Raw genomic sequence first — 22,193 nt, forward strand, 5'->3', positions numbered from 1 at the left:
GAGTCATTCAATCACGATTTTGTAACTTTTTTGCAGCAATCATTTGCATATCTCTAGCCATAGATTCTTCCTTAAAGGGATACTAGTCACCAGAACAACTACAGCTTATTGTATTTGTTCTGGTGAGTAGAATCATTCCCGTTTTGCAGTAAACACTACATCCTGGGGCAAGGCTGCAGTGTCTCCACCCTCTGCATGGAGACACTAAACTTTCCTCATAGAGAGGCATTGATCCACTGCATCTCTAGGAGGAAATGCCGATTGGCCAGGGTGGCATTTGGCTTCACTCCCCACCCCCCTCCTTGGCAATCTCAGCCAATCAAATGATTGCTGAACAATATGAAAGTATTGCGATTGGCTGAGATCACCACTTCTGATATCAGACTGAGGCTGACCAGGGGCAGAGCCAGCAGACTGGATTAAAAGGTAAGATTTTACTATAATTAGGGGGCCAGATAGTGATAGTAATATTTGTGTTCCTTTAATATATACTGAGGAGAAATGGGCATTTAAAATGTCTGCCTTTTTTCCTGGTTTTCATCACCCGTGTGAACAGCTTCTTCAGAAGTGCAAGCCATAATAAACCAAGCACATTAACTAGTTGCAAAAACCACAAACATTTTATTTAGCAACATTCTGAAATAGAAATGTATCTTTCTGGCAGGAGATTCATAAAGAGGAGAAGAGTGAACTATATAGACATGTTCACAAAGCTTTATAACAGCAAAATGTGTGTGAGTAGAAACAGACAAGGTAAAGATTTAAACATTATAAATACAAACAAGTATCTGTACAATACACAAAAGGCAAAATCACAACACGGTCCAATTTACAGAAGACAATTTTAAAATGGGATTAATCACTTTAAGTGACGGACTGGTCTAATAACCACAACTTATTCATGAAATTTTAACTCTGCTTTGAAATGAAGTGCAGTCTTCGAGAGCTGGACAATTACACTAGAAATCAAATCTTTTCCTTGGACTGTGGGATGGGAGATGTCAAAAGACTGTTATATAATTCAATCACTGTCCTCTTCAGGTACCAGGCACCCACAGGAACCTTCGACAAAACAGTAGATATTAAACTGCATCTGAAAATTAGGAAAACAAGCTTCATGTTAGAAACCAGGCTTAATATACACTCACTAATGCAACGCAGAATTATATCTGGGAAATTTTAGATATACAGACACTTTTTTGTTGCAAACTGAAGCATTAACCTCCGGTGAAGGGTTAAAGGAATATGCTTAAAAACAGAGTCAATACCAAAGTGAATTCACCCCAACTCTCACCGTATAAAATAACCCTGTGCTTTCCAACTCTTCTATATCAGAAGGTAGCCATTAATAGATTTCAAATTTGTATTTAAATGCATTATTTGTACAGTGCACAAAAAAGGGGCCCAGAGATAAAACGCAATATATCAGACTGTTTCCACATGCACAAAATAACACATTACACCATTTACTATTACGGAAGCTGCTGCCTATTTTAGATTCATATTTTGCCTATAAATCAGGCTGGTCCGTCCCTTGGGAACAGCTACACAACCCTCTTGTTTTACTGCCGCTATCCGTTTTTTTTTTTTTTTGAGGGGGGTGGGGGGTGGTTATCTACCTTAAAGTAGCTCTATCACACCTCCCTTTCAAAAAAGCAGCAGGTGATGGCTGCAGTAATTAAACTCACCTTTCCATATGGGGTATTTGAAAAATCTGCAGAGATCCCAGAAGGAGACAGAGCCACTTTAAGACATCCGTTTCCTTTAACTACTAGATGCCTGTGGGTTGGCCTCCAACAGGGAATGTTTCATTAAATAAGTTTGTACAATGGAATAATATTAAGTGGTACTTACTCCATGTTTCCAATGTGATTCTGGAAGGTGAACATCAGGGGAGAGATTGGGTAGGAATCAGAGAGTTTTATTATTACATCAAACTTTACCATGGCAGCCACGCTGGAGAACATCAGCTTAATGCTGGAAAATTAAGAGATAAACGAGACAGTGTTTAGAAAAGAATTTGTTAAAAGCAGCAAAAACAACTAAAACTATAGAGAATAAAAAAAATAAAAAGGGGACACTTATGGGTGTGAACCGGTTGTAGAGAGTACACATGGAGACCAAAGCCAATCTAATAAAGATGCAGACACATGGGAAATAATAATGACCCTAATGGAAACTGATGGATTTACAGAAAGTAGCAGTCTGAAAGTCTCCTGGGGAGCTAGATCCGATGTATTGACATGGGCACATTGTTGTGCAGGTGGGTATGCTATAACAGACATAACTTCTGGATCCATGGTAGGAACACTCCAAGCACCAGAACCACTAAAGACCACTCGAGTAGTTATGATGCCAGGACTGTCCTGGTGTCACAACTTACCTGGGCCCTGGCAGGGTACCTGTGGCTGCAAGCCTCCTGTTCTAAAAATCAGTTTGACAAATTACTCTGGGAGTGCTCCAGGGCTGTCCTGGCACTACACGTATTATATTGCTTGGAGTGTTCCCTACAGTATATGAATGCTACATACTGCTAGACTGCCCACTACATCTGCATGAAGCAGCAACGTGATCATAAAAAAAAAATAAAAAAGGGTTTAGGTGTCACAAACTAAACACTCCAATGTTTGAAAACGGACTATATTCTGGGGGAGAATTCACCACATTTCATGGTGCTTAAATTGCTGCTGCAATCACCCTATTCTGAAAGCCATACAGATTACACTGGAATTAGAACACTACTCACTCTGTGCCATTTATTGCCGTCTTCATGACGCAGTACCTTGGTCCCCATTTTGTTAAGTACTCCACTTCCTCTCCTAGTAGCTTGCATCGGCTTACAACCAGAGATATATCAAAAAGCAGCTGCAGGAAGAGAGAAAAAAAAAAAAACAAAAAAAACATTACTTTAAAAAAGGAGGAAATTAATTAATTGTATTCTCCTAGGAAAATATTTTACCAATAAATCAAAGCTGCACAAAAACTACAATGATTCACGCCCACACCAGCCAGCCATACACATACCAAACGCTCATTTCAGATTTACCAGCAGAGCACATCACACTCACTGTGTAACGTTTAGCACTGTATGGGCAGCCAGGATTGCGGTTTTCATGGCGCTGGCCAATATTTGCTGCCATATCACGCCAACAGCAATATATTCCTCTGTCCAGCTGCTGGGATCCATACTAGAAAAGTGGCTAATCTACTTGTGCAAGGCAGTGCAAGCTACTTGCACACACAGAATGCCAACACTCCAACAGGCGGTCTTGGGGACAAATGGTGGACCTGTTAGGGTCTTCATGGGAGATGTTGAAGGTTGCTTTAGTGTTAGAAAAACCTGTGTTACACGCTAGTTACATATAATAGCACTACCATTAGCTGCACATCACCCTAAACAAAACAAAACCGTAAAACTGTACCCTCGGAAGATCTTGCTGAGTCTTGTAATGCTCAGGAGAACACTGTTTTCTTCTAATAAATTGTGTAACAAGTCTATGGACCAGGCAAGTAGATGGGGGGGCTGCATCATCTGAAAATAAACAGGAAAAAAAACATTTTAACAAATAAGCTTGACCAGGGCCTGGGAGTTCAATCTGCAATATAAGCTATGGTAATTAACCTGTATAGCACCAAACACACCGGTTAATGCTATAGGGGAAAAAAACACCACACTTGCGCTGTACATTACAGTAGAGGGAGGAACAGTAGGTAAGGTGCCAAGTACACACACAATATATAAATACATATACACACACAAACACACTGTATAACGATTTAACCAACTGGAATTTTAGTTAAAATCTTAAAGTCCAGTAATGCATTTGAAGCTTACCATCCAACAGGCTATAAAATGTGATGTCAGATATATGACGACAAGATTTATTCACAAAATTGACACCATCTGCAAAAGAGAAATAATAAGCGTATGAGTACAATTACTAACCCCCTCCCCCCAAAAAAAACAAAAACAACATTTTGTACACAAAATGGTAATTCTTTCATTGACAATCCTGCAAAAATTTTAGACTTTATGTCAAAGTTTTTGCATTTTGAAATAACAGATTAGCATTACAAAACACGTATTTATAACGCTAGAGTGTTAGGACTTAGACCTTAACTGAAAGAACATTATAGAATTATTCAAGTGGTCTGGGTGCCTTTGTCATTTTAATTCAAAGGAACAATATAGGATCAGGAACACAAACATGTATTAAATCTAACACAAACATGTATACCTGAACCTATAGTGTTAAAAATACCATCTAGAATCACCGGTCCACCACCCGCCTACTAAATATTGTAAAATCGTACCTTTATTACAGTCTGCTGCTGCTGGCTCTGCCCCTGATCCGTCTGCTTGCCTGACATCATCGGAAGTGGTTCTCTGAGCCAAACACAATGCTTCCCCATAGGATTGGCTGACTGTCAAGGAGGCAGATCAGGGGCAGAGCCAGCATTATTTAAACACAGCCCTGGCCAATCAGTATCTCCTCAGAGATACATGAATCCATGCATCCATGCATCTCTATGAGGAAAGTTCAGTGTCTGCATACAGAGGGTGGAGACACTGAATGTCAGTCACACTGTGCAGCACTGCCCCAGGAAGCACCTCTAGCAGACATCTGAGGAGTGGCCAGTGGAGGTATCACTAGGCTGTAATGTAAACACTGCGTTATCTCTGAAAGAAAAACAAAACAGTGTTTACTGCAAAAAGCCAGAAGGGAATGATTCTACTCACCAGAATACATTAAGCTGTAGTTGTTCTGGTGACTATAGTGTCCCTTTAAAGATTTTTACTCCCTTAGAGCCCGCTGATATTGACGTGTCCCCCCCTACCCCCTTGCTGAGACCATCCTCACTGATTAGCTCAGATCATCCAATGCTGCTTCGGGAGTTTAGTGGGTAAGCATGGCAATCACCACAGGTCACCAATCAGCATCTTATTGGTTCAAAGGATCTCTATGGGGAACGTTCAATGCCGCCATGTAGAGCGTGGAGACGCCTGTCCTACAATCTTTGTATCACGAAGATCAAATCATAAATATACACAAAGTGCTTTATAAGCACCAACCATGGGGACCGTATGAAAGCATGCTGTACCAACCTATTAAGTCTCCGAATGTGATGTGAAGTTCAAGAGAGTCGTAGAGAAAAGAGAAAAACGCCTTTTCATCAGTCCACTCATTTAGATCCCACTCTGCGAAACTGGAAAATATAAAAACAAAGAGGTTCCAGTTACAGGACTGTATGAGTAGCAGCACGTTATATAATGTATGGAATTATAAAGTGCCAACAAGTTCTGTAGCGCTGTACAATAGGTACATCATTATCCACATGCTTTAAATGAAGTTCATGCAGCACAGATTATGTGGAAGGAGAATGCTCGGGGTTCCAGCTCTCACCAATGGCAGATCAGACTCTTAAAGTGAAGGCAGACATTGTTTCTATTCCTACACTGCTCACATGACGCTTTGTTCCTAGTACCAGAGGGGGAGGTAACGCTTCTGCAATTTATTGTGGGTTGATTAAAATGCACCTTTCCAACCATTGGAAAACCAGTGGAATAGCACATGGAGCTAATCAATGATCTAGATCCACGTCATGTGTGTTGCCACAGCAACGCAGGAATGAACTAGGCACCAAGAGTGGGAGTGAAGGAAAGATCAGAAAACTATTGCAGAGAGACTTCCAGACCTGAACCCCAACTGCAATAAAATAGGGACATTGTGATTATACAACTGCTGTATTATAGACTAGCCAGCCCTACGATACAAAGACAGACAGCAAGAACCAAATCCCACAAAAGGCACAGAGCTAAACAAACCGACCCAGACTTAGATTAGGCTTATCCACACTCAGAACCAAAGCAGCTGGACTCCAATATTGCCTATGTAATAGATGGCCAGTATATAGTAAGCAGGGTACCAAGGAGTGTTCCTTACGCAATACAAACAAGGACTATAGAGGCAGGCAGAACACTTATTATAAGGCGACTTAAAATACCAACTCAGCAAACAAATACGGGGATTCAGTTCCACCATACAGCAATATCATGTTAATAAGCCCACCACCATTACGTGACAGTATCCCAATATCGGTGGGTCATACACCAATTATGCCACAGTACCCCAATATCTGAGGGTTCTACGCTAATTATGTCACAGTACCCCAATATCCAAGGGTTCTACACTAATTATGCCACAGTACCCCAATATCTGAGGGTTCTACGCTAATGATGTCACAGTACTCCAATATCTGAGGGTTCTACGCTAATGATGTCACAGTACTCCAATATCTGAGGGTTCTACGTCAATAATGCCACAGTACACCAATATCTGAGGGTTCTACGCTAATTATGCCACAGTACCCCAATATATGAGGGTTCTACGCTAATTATGCCACAGTACCCCAATATCGGGTGGTCCATCACCAATTATATCACAGCACCCCAAAATCTGAGGGTTCTACACTAATTACGCCACAGTACCCCAATATGGGTGGGTCCTACACTAATTATATCACAGCAGCCCAAAATCTGAGGGTTCTACACTAATTAGGTCACAGTACCCCAATATTGGTGGGTCCTACACTAATTATGCCACAGTACCCCAATATCGGGTGTTCCTACACTAATTACGTCACAGTACCCCAATATCAGTGGGTCCTCCACCAATTCCAATGTGAGAGACAAAATAAATAATGCTTGCTGTAAATGCCACGTGTATTTTAATAGTCTCTTGTAAGAGCATTGTGATGGAATATCTCTCAAAATTGATGAGATAAAAAAATTTCAATTCAAAGAAATACAGTGTCAAAACTAAGCAAACTGATGAGTTGATGTATAAACTCAAAATAAAGAGCATATCTGCTCTATAGCAAAATAAGATTAGAATTAAAGTGACTATTCAAAACCACCTCAAATTTATACCTTCCTTTGGTCACCTCCAAAAAGGGATCTGAAGCTGGGGGTGGGGATACTTAACCCAAAAGGAAATCTGGTCTGGATTCCAAACTTACACAATAAAGACAAAAAATGAATTTGCACCCCATGAACAGGCATTTGAAAGGATTGGTGCTGCCGTTAATCTCTTTCATGTATACATTTTGGTCTTTACGGCAGAACAATTCCAGCAAAATGCATGTTCCAGGTTTGCCCCCGATTCCCTTTCAGTGTATACTAGGTAGAACCAGTGAGAAATCAGGATAACATGGTTTGCAGAATGTTGATTGTGTATACCCCCATTCTGATCTACACTGACAAACCAGACTATGCAAGGTTTCCCAGCAGAGATGGCTGGAGCAGTGACCTGCTCCAACACATTGTTTCAGTAATTAAAGTTATTTTAAACTTTATATGGATAGTGGTATAAATGGATTCTTAATTTAAAGCAGTCAGAGAACAGAAATGCAATCCTGGATATTGGGATTTAGAAGGTTATTTGGAGTTTTGTTTGAATAGGGGATTCATGTAGTTTGACTTTTTTTTATCATCAGATTTTGTTGTGTATGAACAATGAGGAGACAGAAAATGCAGTGATATTAAATCTAAAACAAAATAAATAAGCAGAATGTCCTCCCAAACTGGTATAGATAAAGCTGGTGATTAAAAGTGTAAAATGGGCATTTTCAATAATAAAATAATGTCTGACCTTGTTCTAAGAGTATAAATCACTAGCTCTGTGTATCTTGCTACAAACATAGCAGGCTCCACGTCTGTTTACAGATCATTGAATTCTCTGCCGCCACATTGACATTTAAAGGATTTTTTGAACAAGTGCCAGAAATCTCCCATCCATAAGTGACGCCAAATGAACCCTCTGCGTAGCTATCTGGTATCCGATATTCGTAGCGATAGAACAGCCATCGCTTTGTACAGATATAGATCTGTCTACCGGCTGTGGCCTAAAATCAGAATCATTATCGGCCACATGCCAATAACTGCAATCAAAGCACTCACTTCTCATCCTCAATGCGCTTTTTCAGGACTTTTGATTCTTCTTGCAGACTGGCTATTTTCATTAAAAGCTGCTCTTTCTGGTCTTCCATCTGAGAACAAGCTCTGCAGAAAGTCAGTAAGAAATACACAGAGAATATTAAAAAAAAAAAAAAAAATTATATTGGCAGCATGATTACCTAAATATCTAGAAATAGACACAAACTAGCAGAGCTACCCTGGAGAAGAACCTCCCATCATACAAAAGCTTTGCTCATTGCAGAAAATAAGGTTTCATCCAGTGTGGGATATAGAGGAAGAAAACACATCACTCCCAGGATGTCATCATAACAAAAGGGGAAAAACTATTAAATGAAACCAACATATCCAAAAATGGGAAGTGGGTGCTCACTCAAAACCCTGATCCCTACAAAATCTATACATTTTGCAGAACAAAAATTAAAGGAGAAAATGGACAAGCTAAACAATACAAGTGAGAGGATACCGAAGTGAAGCCCCCCCCCCCCCCCCCCAATGTTTTGGCTATAATAAAGGCTTGAAAGTTTGAGTAACTGCATACCTGTCACGGTTTTCTTCCTCGACTTTCAGGTTTTCAATTTCTGTAAGCAAATATTCACACACATTACATACAAGTTTAAAGATTAAACGGAAATTTAAGAAGAATAACTGCTCTCCGAATTAAGGAAGAAAAAAAACCCAAAAAGGGATGTCTTATATAAAGACCGCCCAGAGGGTAAATACCCAGTCCAATCTCAACAGTAGTGTAGTTGCCAAAAAAATAAAAAAGCCTTTATTGAAATCTATTAAAAACCTGGGTTATCAGTGATGGACAGAATAATATAGGGAGAAATATGTATGGTAGGAACAGGGCTAGTCAGGAGCCTAATAGCCAAAAGGAACCCTCACAAAAAACGGAGAGGGGATAGAAGGCAATATGTACCCCCATACATAACTCCGGTAACAAAGCAGTAGGAGAGAACAGGGAAAGGGAGAAACACACACTCCCAACCAAACAGTAGTGCTATGCTAATACCCTATCTCCTATAAAACACCTTCGTGGGTGTTCTAATCTAAATGCTGTCATAACATCTGAATCCCCAGGTTACACACACATGCTAGAAAAACATAAATGAAAAAGGTGCTCAGAGCAAAGTGCTCAAAGAGTATTAAAAACACAGTTGCTCTCCGAATTAACACTTGTTAACCTAATTTATGCTGGTTCGTATTGCAAGCCATGATTTACCTCCATCACATTTAAAGAGCCAATGGAAATGGCATTAGTTGTGAATATTTACAATTTTATCCCCCTTGCTTCCTTTCTTGTTTTCATCTTACGTTATTTATTTTATTATCCATAATGATCCAGTTTGTTCAAAGAAACCACAGCATCGGTTGTAGCATTTGTTCACCATTTTGTGAAAGATATGAAATTACTCCTGCAGTTCAGGAAGGAATGATCCAGATTCCAGATAGCAGGCAATGTGATAAGAAGCGTTCTTCGTTGTAATTAATAGCGTAATAAGAGCGTGCACAATCGAAGATCCATGCAGTAACATGGATTTATGGGGCTTTATAACCATCATATCATGTACATCTGCTCCTGGAATGTGATCAGAAAATGTATCTTAGCTTGAGGATACACACAGAGCACTTTACCTGGATTGTATTCCTCCTTATGGACAAGACTGAAAACAACTGGAATTTAAAGGATACTGTAAATATTGAGTAGAGGCATGTATTAGGAATGCAGGTGGAAACTTTTATTTATTTATGCAAACAACCTGGGAAGGAGTTTTTGGCTCTATAGCTATATACAGATTTATTTTCTCATTATGCAGCACTGCAAAATCAGCTGTAACTGATATACAACGCTGTCCCTAAATACATAAAGTGACACCAAGCACAAAAAACACTACATCTTAATGAAGTGGTGTTGGTGCACAGACTATCCCTTTTCGCTGAAAAGTAAAGCATGGCTTCCATGAGCAATGTTTACATCTCAGACTGACCACCACTAGAGGCTCTTCATCCTTAAAGCCTTCCGTTTACAAAGGTTGTCACATTTGGCTTCAACATGCCTGGCATGACGACAAACATCGCCAAGTCTAAATTCAATGCTTCATGAAAGCACTGGCAGAGTGCAGAGACAGTCACGCATGCATTGCGTTCCAATATACATTTTAAAATAGAAAATAATGATGGAATATTCCTTTTATGGTCCTTGATAAAAGATAAGATACTGGCCACGGTTATAACCAGGATCCCAGATTGCTGTGTGGACACAAGTTATTTCAGCTGGTCTCTGGTGCCCACTACCGCCAGGAAGGGTTGAGCTCTCTGGGCGGACCTGGATTTGGTCCAGTACAGCATCGGCGTGTGAGCATCTTTACAGCCTACTTTTATCATTATCAGAATCCGTAGTGGTGCCCCCACGGTCAGAAATATTAGGTTGGATTAATATCGCTCACATAGTTTCATGGACATTTTTATATACATTTTTTTCTGTTCGTTTATCCATGTACTTTTCAGAATCTGTTTTATGTTTATAATGGTCTTTATTTTTATATACTGTACCTACCTTGGCCTTTGACCATCTGGGCCATTTTGACGTTAACCCCTTAACGACGAGTGACGGACGAGGTCAGTCACTCAGGGGATTGCCTTAACGACGAGTGACGGACCTCGTCCGTCACCCGTTAAAATTAACCCCAGATCGCCGCAATCGCGGCGATCGTGGGGTTAATGGTGCTCCGGTCTGCCTCTGCATTAGAGGCAGACCGGGAGCACCGGATCCGGCTGCCCAAGTACACGTGCCCGCTCTGACAGCATGCCAGAGCGGGCACATGTGCTCTCTATACTCACCTCCGCCTCCCTGCACTTCCGGGTTCAGTGTGAAGTGCAGGGAGACGGATCTTCAGTGATCCTGCCCCCTGGTGTAAAAAAAAAAAAAAAGTAAAATTAAAATCCCACCCCCCGTTACCCATTTTAATAAAAATTAACCCATTCCCTGCCAATTGATCACTGACTACAGTGATCAATTGATCACTGACTACAGTGATCAATTGACAGGGATTACATTTTAATATGATCTGTTTTTTGTTTTTTTAACCCCTGAGGGTTAATTATTTTTTTTTTTTTAACCCTCAGGGGTTAAATTTATTGTATTAATTAATTAAAATATTTTAAAATTATAAATTTAGCTAGCTGGGGAGGGTGGAAGGTAGTGGGGAATTGGGGGATTTAGTGTTAGGCTAACTAGGGGTTAACGTTAAAAAAAGTTTTAAAATAAGCTTTAAAAAGTTAAAAAATTAAGTTAAAAAAAAGTTTTAATAACGTTTAAGTAAAAAATGTAAAAAAATAAACCCTTTACCCAGTCCAAATAAAAATTAACCCCTTCCCTGCCAGTCGATCACTGCCTACAGTGATCAAAATACAGATCACAGTATTATACTGTGATCTAATTTTTTTTTAACCCCTGACGATTAACTTTTATTTTTTAACCCTCAGGGGTTACATTTATTTAATTAACTAATTTAAATATTGTATAATTAAATATTTTGCTAGCTGGGGTGGGTGGGAGTTATGGGAAAATGGGGAATTTACTGTTAGTGCTGCTTACTGCTAGTTAGGGGTTAACGTAAAAAAAAAGCTTAGAAAAATGTTAAATCTGTAAAAAAAAAGTTTTACGAAAGTTTAGGAAACTTTAAAAAAAATTAATAAGCAAAACAAAAGTTTAAAAAATAGTTTTAAAGTAAAAAATAGTTTTAAAAAGTAAAAAAAGTTTTAAAAAGTAAAAAAATACATTTAATAACGCTCATTACCACTACACCTGGTACAAGCTAGCGGAAAAATGATCCCACGCTAAGGTTCAAAATATGCCATTTAAAATACCCTGGGATGTCTTCTTTAAGAAATGGTATGGCTTTATGGGGTATTTGGTTTATATAGCCTGGTAAAATACTCTAAAATGGGACATGGGCACAGCGTAAAAATTTAAAGTTTGAAAAAAAATGGAATGGCTGTGTCCCAAATGTGCCCCTCCGATGTCCACATATACCTGGCAAAGGTACATACGGGGGTATTTTTGTACTCAGCAGACATAGCTGAGCAACATATGAAGTATTATACAGTGGTAGTACACATATGGTTTGCAAAATATACTGTGCAAACTCACTTTGTGTGTCAAAAAGGCAGAAAAAAACCGATTACCACTACACCTGGTACACGCTAGCGGAAAAATGATCCCACGCTAAGGTTCAAAATATGCCTTTTGAAATACCCTGGGGTGTCTACTTTAAGAAATGGTAGGCCTTTGTGGGGTAGTTTGAATTTAAAACCTGCGAAGATGCTTGGAAATTGCACTTAGGCCCGGCGTCAAAATTCAAAGTTCGGTAAAAACTGATATGGCTTGGTCTCCAATATGCCACTGTAGCTTCACAAAATAGTGCCATAGACATACAATGGGGGTGTCCTTTTACTCAGAAGACTTAGCTGAGCATAATTTGGGGGGTTTGAACTTAGTGGCACATATGAAATATACAAAATGCAATCCGTATGTAAAAAATGCACAAAATTATTTTTTACCACATACTTTGGCATGTAATGGTAAAAAAATGGGGGCATGTTAAGGCACAATATGCATCTTATGAGATACCCTGGGGTGTCTACTTTTACAAACGGTAGGCCTTTGTGGGGGTTTTTGAACAGTCAAACTGTTATAATACCCCAAATGGAAGCATAGGCTCATTAAATCCGTCTCTCAAAATTCTACTGTGAATACTGAAAAGGACAGGTCTCCTGTATGGCACTGTAGCTTCACGAAATAGTGCCATAGACATACAATGGGGGTGTCCTTTTACTCAGAAGACTTAGCGGAGCATAATTTGGGGGGTTTGAACTTAGTGGCACATATGAAATATACAAAATGCCCAGCAAAAATGCAATCCGCATGTAAAAAATGCACAAAATTATTTTTTACCACATACTTTGGCATGTAATGGTAAAAAAATGGGGGCATGTTAAGGCACAATATGCACCTTATGAGATACCCTGGAGTGTCTACTTTTACAAATGGTAGGCCTTTGTGGGGGTTTTTGAACAGTCAAACTGTTATAATACCCCAAATGGAAGCATAGGCTCATTAAATCCGTCTCTCAAAATTCTACTGTGAATACTGAAAAGGACAGGTCTCCTATATGGCACTGTAGCTTCACGAAATAGTGCCAAAGACATACAATGGGGGTACCGTTGTACTCAGCAGAAGTAACTGAACACATAATAAAACTTTGTACAGGAATAGCACACACCAACTTTACAAAATACACATGAGAAGTTCTTTGTTATAAGTTTGTGTGCGAAAACCCCCCAAAAACACAATTTTACTCCAATATTTAGCAGAGGTTGGCGGTAAAATGGCTACGTAGAAAGTGTCAAAACAACCTTAGGTAAATAGCCTGTGGTGTCTACTTTATATAAATATATACTTTTGTGTGGCAATTTTGTTTTCTTTTATGGCTATAAAGCTTACAAGACAAACATACCAAATTCTAAAATCGCTCCATATTAAAAGTTTATTTTACTCCTTGTGCTTTGTGACCTGTAACTACCAAAAAAAACTGAAAATCCCAGACACATTATATATTCTGTAAATCAGAACAACTAAATGAATTTATTTTTAATTACTTTCCTTAACCTGCACTAATTAGGCACACATAATTAGGCACACATATAATAAATAAGCATATATATATATATATATATATATATATATATGTTACATCAAATGAAAGCCCTTTCTGTCCTTTAAAAAACGGTATATAATATGCGTTGGTGCAATAAATTAGTCAAATGCAAATTGCAGTTGAACGCAAACAGCAAAAAATGCAAAAAATGCCGTTGTCACAAAGTGAAAGACAAGCTTCCGAAGCTCTGTCCTTAAGGGGTTAAACATTTTTCCTGATTGCACCGCTTAGTGAATTATCCCTTTGGGTTTTCACTAACACAGATCTAAAGTGTGTTTATATTTTGTGAAAATTTTCTGATACTTTTTGTAGCAGATTTACAACATTCTTGCAACTTGGGTAGCATTCATACAGGTTCTGATTGTTACATACTTTTAATTTGATTTCATAAGCACTCCTTTTTATATTGTGGGATTCCTTAACCCCTTAAGGACGCAAGACGGTTCAGGACCGTCATCGGCATTTTTGCGTTGCCGACCGACGACGGTCCTGAACCGTCCTAAATTTAAAATGTACTTACCCGATCGCCGTCGTTCCCCCGGCGGCGATCGGCGTTGCTCCCGTTGTGGGGAGACTGCCTGCAGCCCAGACAGTCTCCCCATGGCGGATTAGGACCCCTGGGGCCATGTGATCGCCCAACAGGGCGACCACATGGTCACAATAGGTGTCCTAGACTCTGCCTGCAGGGGGACTGTCTGTGCTGACAGGCAGTCTCCCTGCAACTGTAAAATCATAAAAAAATTTAAAGTGAAAGGTAATAAAAAAAAAATATTATTATATATGTGTATATATATATGATATATAGACATATATTATACCTATATAATATATGTCTATATATCATATATATAATGCCATGCTAAGTGTATTTTTATATTAATATGTACATATATTAATATAAAAATACACTTATAATTAATTTACACACGTATATATATAATATATATAATAACTATATATATTGTATATATTATTATAAAATACGAATAATAAATAATTTAAATTAAATTAAAAAAATTAAAAATAATAATAAAAATTAAAAAAAATTATATATCTATACGAAATGTTATTCTAACTGTATTTTGATATTAATATATATATATATTTATATCAAAATACACTTAGAATGAAATTGTATATATATCTATGTATATATAAATAAATAAAAAGAATACGAACTATTCATATGTCCATATACAAAATGACATAAATAATTATATAAATATACACGTAGACTTCAAATATATACATATGCATATATATTTAAATTCTACGTGCGTATTTATGTAATATTTTTACATAATTAAGTTATTTTATTGATTGCAATTTAAGGGACCTGCCTGCCAACCCAGGCCAAAAGTCTAGAGAATTTAATTTGCTAGCACTGTATTTTACCCTGTAACGTTCTACGACACCCTAAAACCTGTACATGGGGGGTACTGTTTTACTCGGGAGACTTTGCTGAACACAAATATTAGTGATTCAAAACAGTAAAACATATCACAGCGATGATATTGTCAGTGAAAGTGACTTTTTTTGCATTTTTCACACATAAACAGCACGTTTACTGATGATATAATTGTTGTGATACATTTTCCAGTTTTGAAACACTAATATTTGTGTTCAGCAAAGTCTCCTGAGTATAACAGTACCCCCCATGTACAGGTTTTATAGCGTTTTTGAAAGTTACAGGGTCAAATATATGGGTCAAATATTTTTACATTGAAAATGACCAGGTTGGTTACGTTGCCTTTGAGAGCGTATGGTAGCCCAGGAATGAGAATTACCCCCATGATGGCATACCATTTGCGAAAGAAGACAACCCAAGGTATTGCAAATGGGGTATGACCAGTCTTTTTTAGTAACCACTTGGTCACAAACACTGGCCAAAATTAGCGTTCAATTTAGTTTTTTACTTTTTTCACACACAAACAAATATGAACGCTAACTTTGGCCAGTGTTTGCGACGAAGTGGCTACTAAAAAAGTCTGGACATACCCCATATTGAATACCCTGGGTTGTCTACTTTAAAAAAAATATGTACATGTGGGGTGTTATTCAGCGATTTATGACAGATAATAGTGTTACAATGTCACTATTGATAAATTTTAAAAATATATGTTTTGAAACCGCAATATCCTACTTGTACTTATAGCCCTATAACATGCAAAAAAATAGCAAAAAGCATGTAAACACTGGGTATTTTTAAACTCAGGACAAAATTTTGAATCTATTTAGCAGTTTTTTTCATTCGCTTTTGTAGATGAATAAAAGATTTTTCACATAAAAGTCAAAAAACATGTATTTTTTTCAATTTTTCATCATATTTTTTCATTTTTTAAAAATTAAATTACATGAGATTATATAAATAATGGTATGTAAAGAAAGCCCCTTTTGTCCTGAAAAAAACAATATATAATTTGTATATGAACAGTAAATGAGAGAGCGGAAAATTACAGCTAAACACAAACACCACAAAAGTGTAAAAAGATGCCTGGTCGCAAATGTACAACATCGCAAAAAAAAGTCCAGTCCTTAAGGGGTTAAAAGAGTATTTTTCTCATGCTTTATTCTATTTTATAATTTATGAAGGAGCGCTCACACTGGTTTAGTTTTTATATTTATCGTTCGTTATATAGTGTGAAGTAGCCCAATTTATAGTTCCTACCCTGTGCGGGGTAATTTTATTTCTACCACACACCATTGGAATATTCCTTTAAGTGAACTTACCAATCTCCAACTCCTGCACCTTGGGATCTTTACAGATAAACCTTCCACTCTCACACTGGCTTCTCAGCTCAGCAGTTTCTGTGAAGACGAAGGAGGATCAGTAAGCAGCAAGCCTCCCATCAATGGAAAATTCTACACAAGCTGTAAGAACTCAACAGGGCACATGAACCGGTTTGACTTACTGAGGAGGTCAGACAATGACTAGTTTAATCTGTAGCCCACGTAATCCCACTGTTCCAAACTGGAGAAGTTTAGCTTAATGGTACGAGATCTCCTTAGTACATTTACCGTGATGAAGAGCGCTTTATCTACACAACTCATTTCCAGAGTTGAATTAGCAGGTTTTTACCAAGTGTGAAAAGGGGATGAAAAGTCTTAGCTAGCAGTGGGGTTTTAGTAAATATGTCAGCAGTGGTGGGATAAAGCGGGGCTTCTGCGATGGACTACTGATATGAAATACATAAGAGATGGTCACATCTATTCAATAAGTTCTCCATTTATTCCATGATAAATTATTTATGTAAACAGGCTGTCTCGCTGTATGTTGTGCAAACAAAAAGGGCAGTAATATGGAGCTTGACATAGAAAAATAAAATAGATTATAATAGAAACAAGAATTAGAAGACGAACCCCTTTCCAAATCAGAGATCATCTTTTCCACCTCTTCAATCAGCTCGTCAGCATCACTGATGATAGACTGCAGCTGCTGCTTCTCACCCTACACAGCAAAACCCAGATTGAAAGCAGTTAGTCACGGAACCACAATTAGGAGCAGGTTTCATTGTTACACCAAATACCTCAGCGGTGTTCAGGAGCTTGCTGTACATCTCAACTTTATCCTTGTGGCCTATACATTTACTTTTCTTGGCATACGATGCCTTCAGACTCTTCAGTTGGACTCCAAAGTATAGAACCTAAAATAAAAGGCACCCATGAATAAAGCAACGGATCCCATACAGAGCTAGGCAGTAAGTTGGGGGGGGTTATCAATACCTCTTCCTCTGAGCACATTCTCATGGCTTCCCAGAGAAGGCTATTCACAGCAATTAAAGGTTTCTCCTGCGTCTCTGCACACACTTTAAGCCTAAACAAGGAAGAGATGGAGATTTTGGAATAGGGCACTTTTTATACAAAGGAAAATGTGATGATGCAATATGTGTGACTATGACACAGGGCGGCTGGTATAGTGCAAGGATTCCAAAAGGTGGATTGCCTGTTCTAGAATACAAACACTAAAAGCTGGCAAGACAACATTCGTTTCAGCTGTACCAGAGCTGTAGATTGTAAGCTCCTTTGGACAGGGCCCTCTTCTTCACCTACTGACCACTCACAATGAACACGTTTTGTTAGAATGGTTTGTCTAGTTTTACATATTGTTCACCACTGGAATATCTTGGCAAGTTATAAACGGTAAGCCTACCTTATGTCCGCTCCGGTAAATAGCATTTCTGTCCTTAATGAAAAAGGTATAGAATAATATTTTGAAAATATGTTCAAGAGGAATAAAGTAAGTCTTACTCTTCTATTGTCTGATACAGCCTATTGCACTCCTCCTCGTACACCTGCAATCTGTGCTGGTAGATATGGTGGTCTAATAAAACGTCTAAAGGATTTTGGCCTTCGCTCGGTCTGCTCTGTAGGGGGGGAGGAGGAAAATCGCAAAAATACAATATAAAACATGAATGCAGTGACAAGTCAGAGTGTAAACCATTAACTAACATGGGGGTGCAGAAAACTGTGTGTGAATTAAATCTGAACGGTAAAAGTGAACGTAAAATAGCTCATCTGGAAACATTCTTCAAATCAGTCTAGTCATAGCGGTGACTACAGAGCTGGAGAATTACTCCAGAGCAGCTAATTTTGCTTCAGTATTTCTATTCGGATTTAATTTGTGAATATTTGGAGTTTATATTCCATAATATGAGCTAATGATACGATTTACCTACTTCATCCAACATGTCCCTCTGCTTTGTTAAGATTAAATACAATCTACAAATTTAAGTCAAGTAAAACAGAAATGTTAAGGTTTTGTTTCGGGAATGCCAGAAGTGTGTGAGCAACTGACATATGTACGTTGTACAGCATAACCATTAGGAGCCGTTAGTGCTGAGCGGCTACTGGAGCTGCCCCAAGTTCTGTGTCCGCCAGGACTCCAGCATCTTGTCTGTTTATGGATGGTGCTGATCAGCTAAATGCATCACCAGACCGTGCCCAGAGCCTCCCATTACCAGAATGAAAAAAAAATAATAAAAAAAAAAATGATGCAGTAGATACAGCACTTAAAGGGCCCCTTTAAGGAGGATGCACTGGACGAGGCAGAGTTTCCAACTAATAGCAATAATATTTAAAGGGACACTATAGTAACCAGAACAACTACAGCTTATTGAACGGTAAACAGCTTAATGTAATTGTTCTAGTGAGTAATAGAGCAGCAGGACATGCTAGCAGAATGCTTGGTTGTATAGGGAGAGGTATTAGCAGTAGAAAGAGGGAAGTGCTCATGCCATTGTACAGAACACTGTTGAGACCTCACTTGGAGTATTGTACGCAGCACTGGAGACCGTATCTTCAGAAGGATATTGATACTTTAGAGAGAGTTCAGAGAAGGGCTACTAAACTGGTTCATGGATAGCAGGATAAAACTTACCAGGAAAGGTTAAAGGAACTTAACATGTATAGCTTGGAGGAAAGACGAGACAGGGGCGATATGATAGAAACATTTAAATACATAAAGGGAATCAACACAGTAAATTAGGAGACTACCAGAACAAGAGGACATGGTCTTAAATTAGAGGGGCAAAGGTTTAAAAATAATATAAGTATTTAGAAAATTGGGCAGACTAGATGGGCCGAATGGTTCTTATCTGCCATCACATTTTATACATCTATGAATATTATCATTCCCTTCAGGCTTTTTGCTGTAAACACTGTCTTTTCAGAGAAAATGCAGTGTTTATATTACAGCCTAGTGGTACCTCCACTGGCCACTCCACAGATGGCTGCTAGAGGTGCTTCACAGTGTGACTGACATTTAGTGTCTCCACCCTCTGTATGCAGACACTGAACTTTCCTCATAGAGATGCATGGATTCATGTATCTCTATAAGGAGATACTTCTTGGCCAGGGCTGTTTGAATCATGCTGGCTCTGCCCCTGATCTGCCTCCTTGACAGTCTCAGCCAATCCTATGGGGAAGCATTGTGATTGGCTCAGCCTACCACGTGTGATGAGGTCAGCCAAGGAGGCGGATTGCCGGCAGACTGGAAATTAGGGATATTTGACTATATTTAGTTTATTGAGCAGACTAGATGGGCCAATTGGTTCTTATCTGCGTCACATTTTAGGTTTCTATTTAGGGGGGCTGAATAGTGATTTTTATACTATATAGAGTCAGGAATACAGGTTTGTGTTCCAGATTCCATAGGTTTCTTTTTAGTTTCACAGGAAAAAACAAAAAGCCATCTTGAAGAAAAACATGGAAATAGCCATTAACATGATCTGTTCCCCCAAACCCGCAGTGAGAGGAAGAGGAAGAGGCAGACGCTACAAGAGCTAGGAGCTGTATCTGGCACAGCGATCAACCAGGACGAGTACAATTCATCTAATGTTTTCACAAACATGAATACATTCTTCCCACTACTGCCAGCTGGAAATCAATGTGGAAAATGTTGGGATAGGCTTCTGGTTCTGCCTGGAGGATCCATGGCACACTTACCAACGGCTAGTGGAAGTGGAGTCCTGGCTTGCTGAAATGCAGCCAGTGATGGTTCAGCTGAGACCATTTCCATCATATCCACGTGAAAGATGAAGTAACTGACTGGAGAGACTCTAGCCAGCACGTCCATTAAATAATACTCACATTGGCCGGAAGCTCACTATATCGCGGCTTTTGAATTAGAATCGGAATTCTAAGCAGAGTAAAGAACTCCTTTACAGTAATCGAGCCGTCCTGGAATTTCTAAAAGACAAATGATCAAGTAAGGACCTGTGTTTAGCATCAACATTACATAGCGCAGGGGCAGGCAACCTTCGACTACATCGCCCACAATGCTCTTACAGACAAAGCATCTTGGAAACGTAGTCAATATCTGGAGTGGGTTGCCTATTCCTGCTTTCAGTATCTCACAGAATGAGCAAATAAGACCCCAGGCAGAAATTGAATCATGGCAACACAGTGTTTAGTCTGAATATAATCCAGTATGCCGGCATTAAATGTATTTAGTGTAAAGTCAGCCAGTATGCCGGCATTAAATGTATTTAGTGTAAAGACAGCCGGTATGCCGGCATTAAATGTATTTAGTGTAAAGTCAGCCGGTATGTCGGCATTAAATGTATTTAGTGTAAAGTCAGCCAGTATGTCGGCATTAAATGTATTTAGTGTAAAGTCAGCCAGTATGTCGGCATTAAATGTATTTAGTGTAAAGTCAGCCAGTATGTCGCCATTAAATGTATTTAGTGTAAAGTCAGCCAGTATTAAATGTATTTAGTGTAAAGTCAGCCAGTATGCCGGCATTAAATGTATTTAGTGTAAAGTCAGCCAGTATGCCGGCATTAAATGTATTTAGTGTAAAGTCAGCCAGTATGCCGGCATTAAATGTATTTAGTGTAAAGTCAGCCAGTATGTCGGCATTAAATGTATTTAGTGTAAAGTCAGCCAGTATGTCGGCATTAAATGTATTTAGTGTAAAGTCAGCCAGTATGTCGGCATTAAATGTATTTAGTGTAAAGTCAGCCAGTATGTCGGCATTAAATGTATTTAGTGTAAAGTCAGCCAGTATGTCGGCATTAAATGTATTTAGTGTAAAGTCAGCCAGTATGTCGGCATTAAATGTATTTAGTGTAAAGTCAGCCAGTATGCCGGCATTAAATGTATTTAGTGTAAAGTCAGCCAGTATGCCGGCATTAAATGTATTTAGGGTAAAGTCAGCCAGGATCCCGGCATTACATTTATTCACTGTAAGGTTTTCCCAGCCATTACCTACGTACCTGCCACAGACTCTTATCACATTCTGCGTCCCATTGTGATGGAGAATCCATTTGACTAAACTGCTGGCCTGTAGGTGGTAAACAAAGCCTTGAATTACAGAAGTTCTGGGACACAGATGGTTATTTAGTAAATAGAAATATTACTTACTGCTTAGTTCTATGCGAGAGTCCACATAGCTGGCGGAGTATGTCGGCTCTACAGAAGCCAAAGTCTTTACAAAATAAATAAACAATGAAGAATATGGATTAACATAAATAGCAGCGTTCCTTTAATACACAAAGTATCAGAATAACCTTTTTAATTTCATCGTACGCCAGAATGCAAAGTTTTCGTTACTCCCCATGATGCCAGAGAGCGATAATGGGGTGCGTACAAATTGTACTAAAACATGCAGATACTCTAATGTACCCAAGCATCATGGGAAATGTGTTTTATACTTTTCTTCACTGCACGCCTAATTCCAATAAAAGGTACAAACAAGTTTAAGCGGGCAAAAGAAAAGTAACTGTATATCCCATTAAACACCAGGCTTTCCATATAACACTATGGTTGGCACAGTCATTAATGACCATGGCACTGCATGGATACTTTGAAACTACATTTACCATGATGCTAAGCCAGCCCTTTTCAAAGATCTGCAGCAACAGAGCAGGCCATTATTGTATGTTAAACATGTATCCACAATAATAGTAGCAGTGACCATCTAAGTTGCATATATCCTTAATACACTGCTTTTACAACGTGAATCCATGAAAGTAAAGCTTCCCATTTGTTATAAA

At 38.7% G+C, this 22,193-nt stretch overlaps 1 protein-coding gene across 1 annotated transcript in view; it reads right to left on the reverse strand.

Annotated features, from left to right (window-relative positions):
- Positions 1-601: 601 nt before the first annotated feature.
- Positions 602-22,193, reverse strand: part of KNL1 (kinetochore scaffold 1) — a 33,415-nt gene continuing 11,823 nt past the window's right edge. Inside the window, exons 9-24 of the mRNA XM_063439991.1 lie at positions 21,562-21,625; positions 21,414-21,481; positions 20,287-20,385; positions 17,947-18,062; positions 17,422-17,512; positions 17,226-17,342; positions 17,059-17,146; positions 16,429-16,506; positions 8,517-8,556; positions 7,961-8,062; positions 5,108-5,208; positions 3,836-3,904; positions 3,423-3,532; positions 2,747-2,865; positions 1,855-1,977; positions 602-1,093 (exon numbers count right to left, since the gene is read on the reverse strand). Of these exons, the coding sequence (XP_063296061.1) occupies positions 967-1,093; positions 1,855-1,977; positions 2,747-2,865; positions 3,423-3,532; positions 3,836-3,904; positions 5,108-5,208; positions 7,961-8,062; positions 8,517-8,556; positions 16,429-16,506; positions 17,059-17,146; positions 17,226-17,342; positions 17,422-17,512; positions 17,947-18,062; positions 20,287-20,385; positions 21,414-21,481; positions 21,562-21,625 (1,512 nt within the window). The 3' untranslated portion in view covers positions 602-966. The remainder of the gene's footprint in view (positions 1,094-1,854; positions 1,978-2,746; positions 2,866-3,422; positions 3,533-3,835; positions 3,905-5,107; positions 5,209-7,960; positions 8,063-8,516; positions 8,557-16,428; positions 16,507-17,058; positions 17,147-17,225; positions 17,343-17,421; positions 17,513-17,946; positions 18,063-20,286; positions 20,386-21,413; positions 21,482-21,561; positions 21,626-22,193) is intronic.

This window comes from Pelobates fuscus, chromosome 13 (assembly GCF_036172605.1).
Source record: "Pelobates fuscus isolate aPelFus1 chromosome 13, aPelFus1.pri, whole genome shotgun sequence".
Classification (NCBI taxonomy): Eukaryota; Metazoa; Chordata; class Amphibia; order Anura; family Pelobatidae; genus Pelobates; species Pelobates fuscus.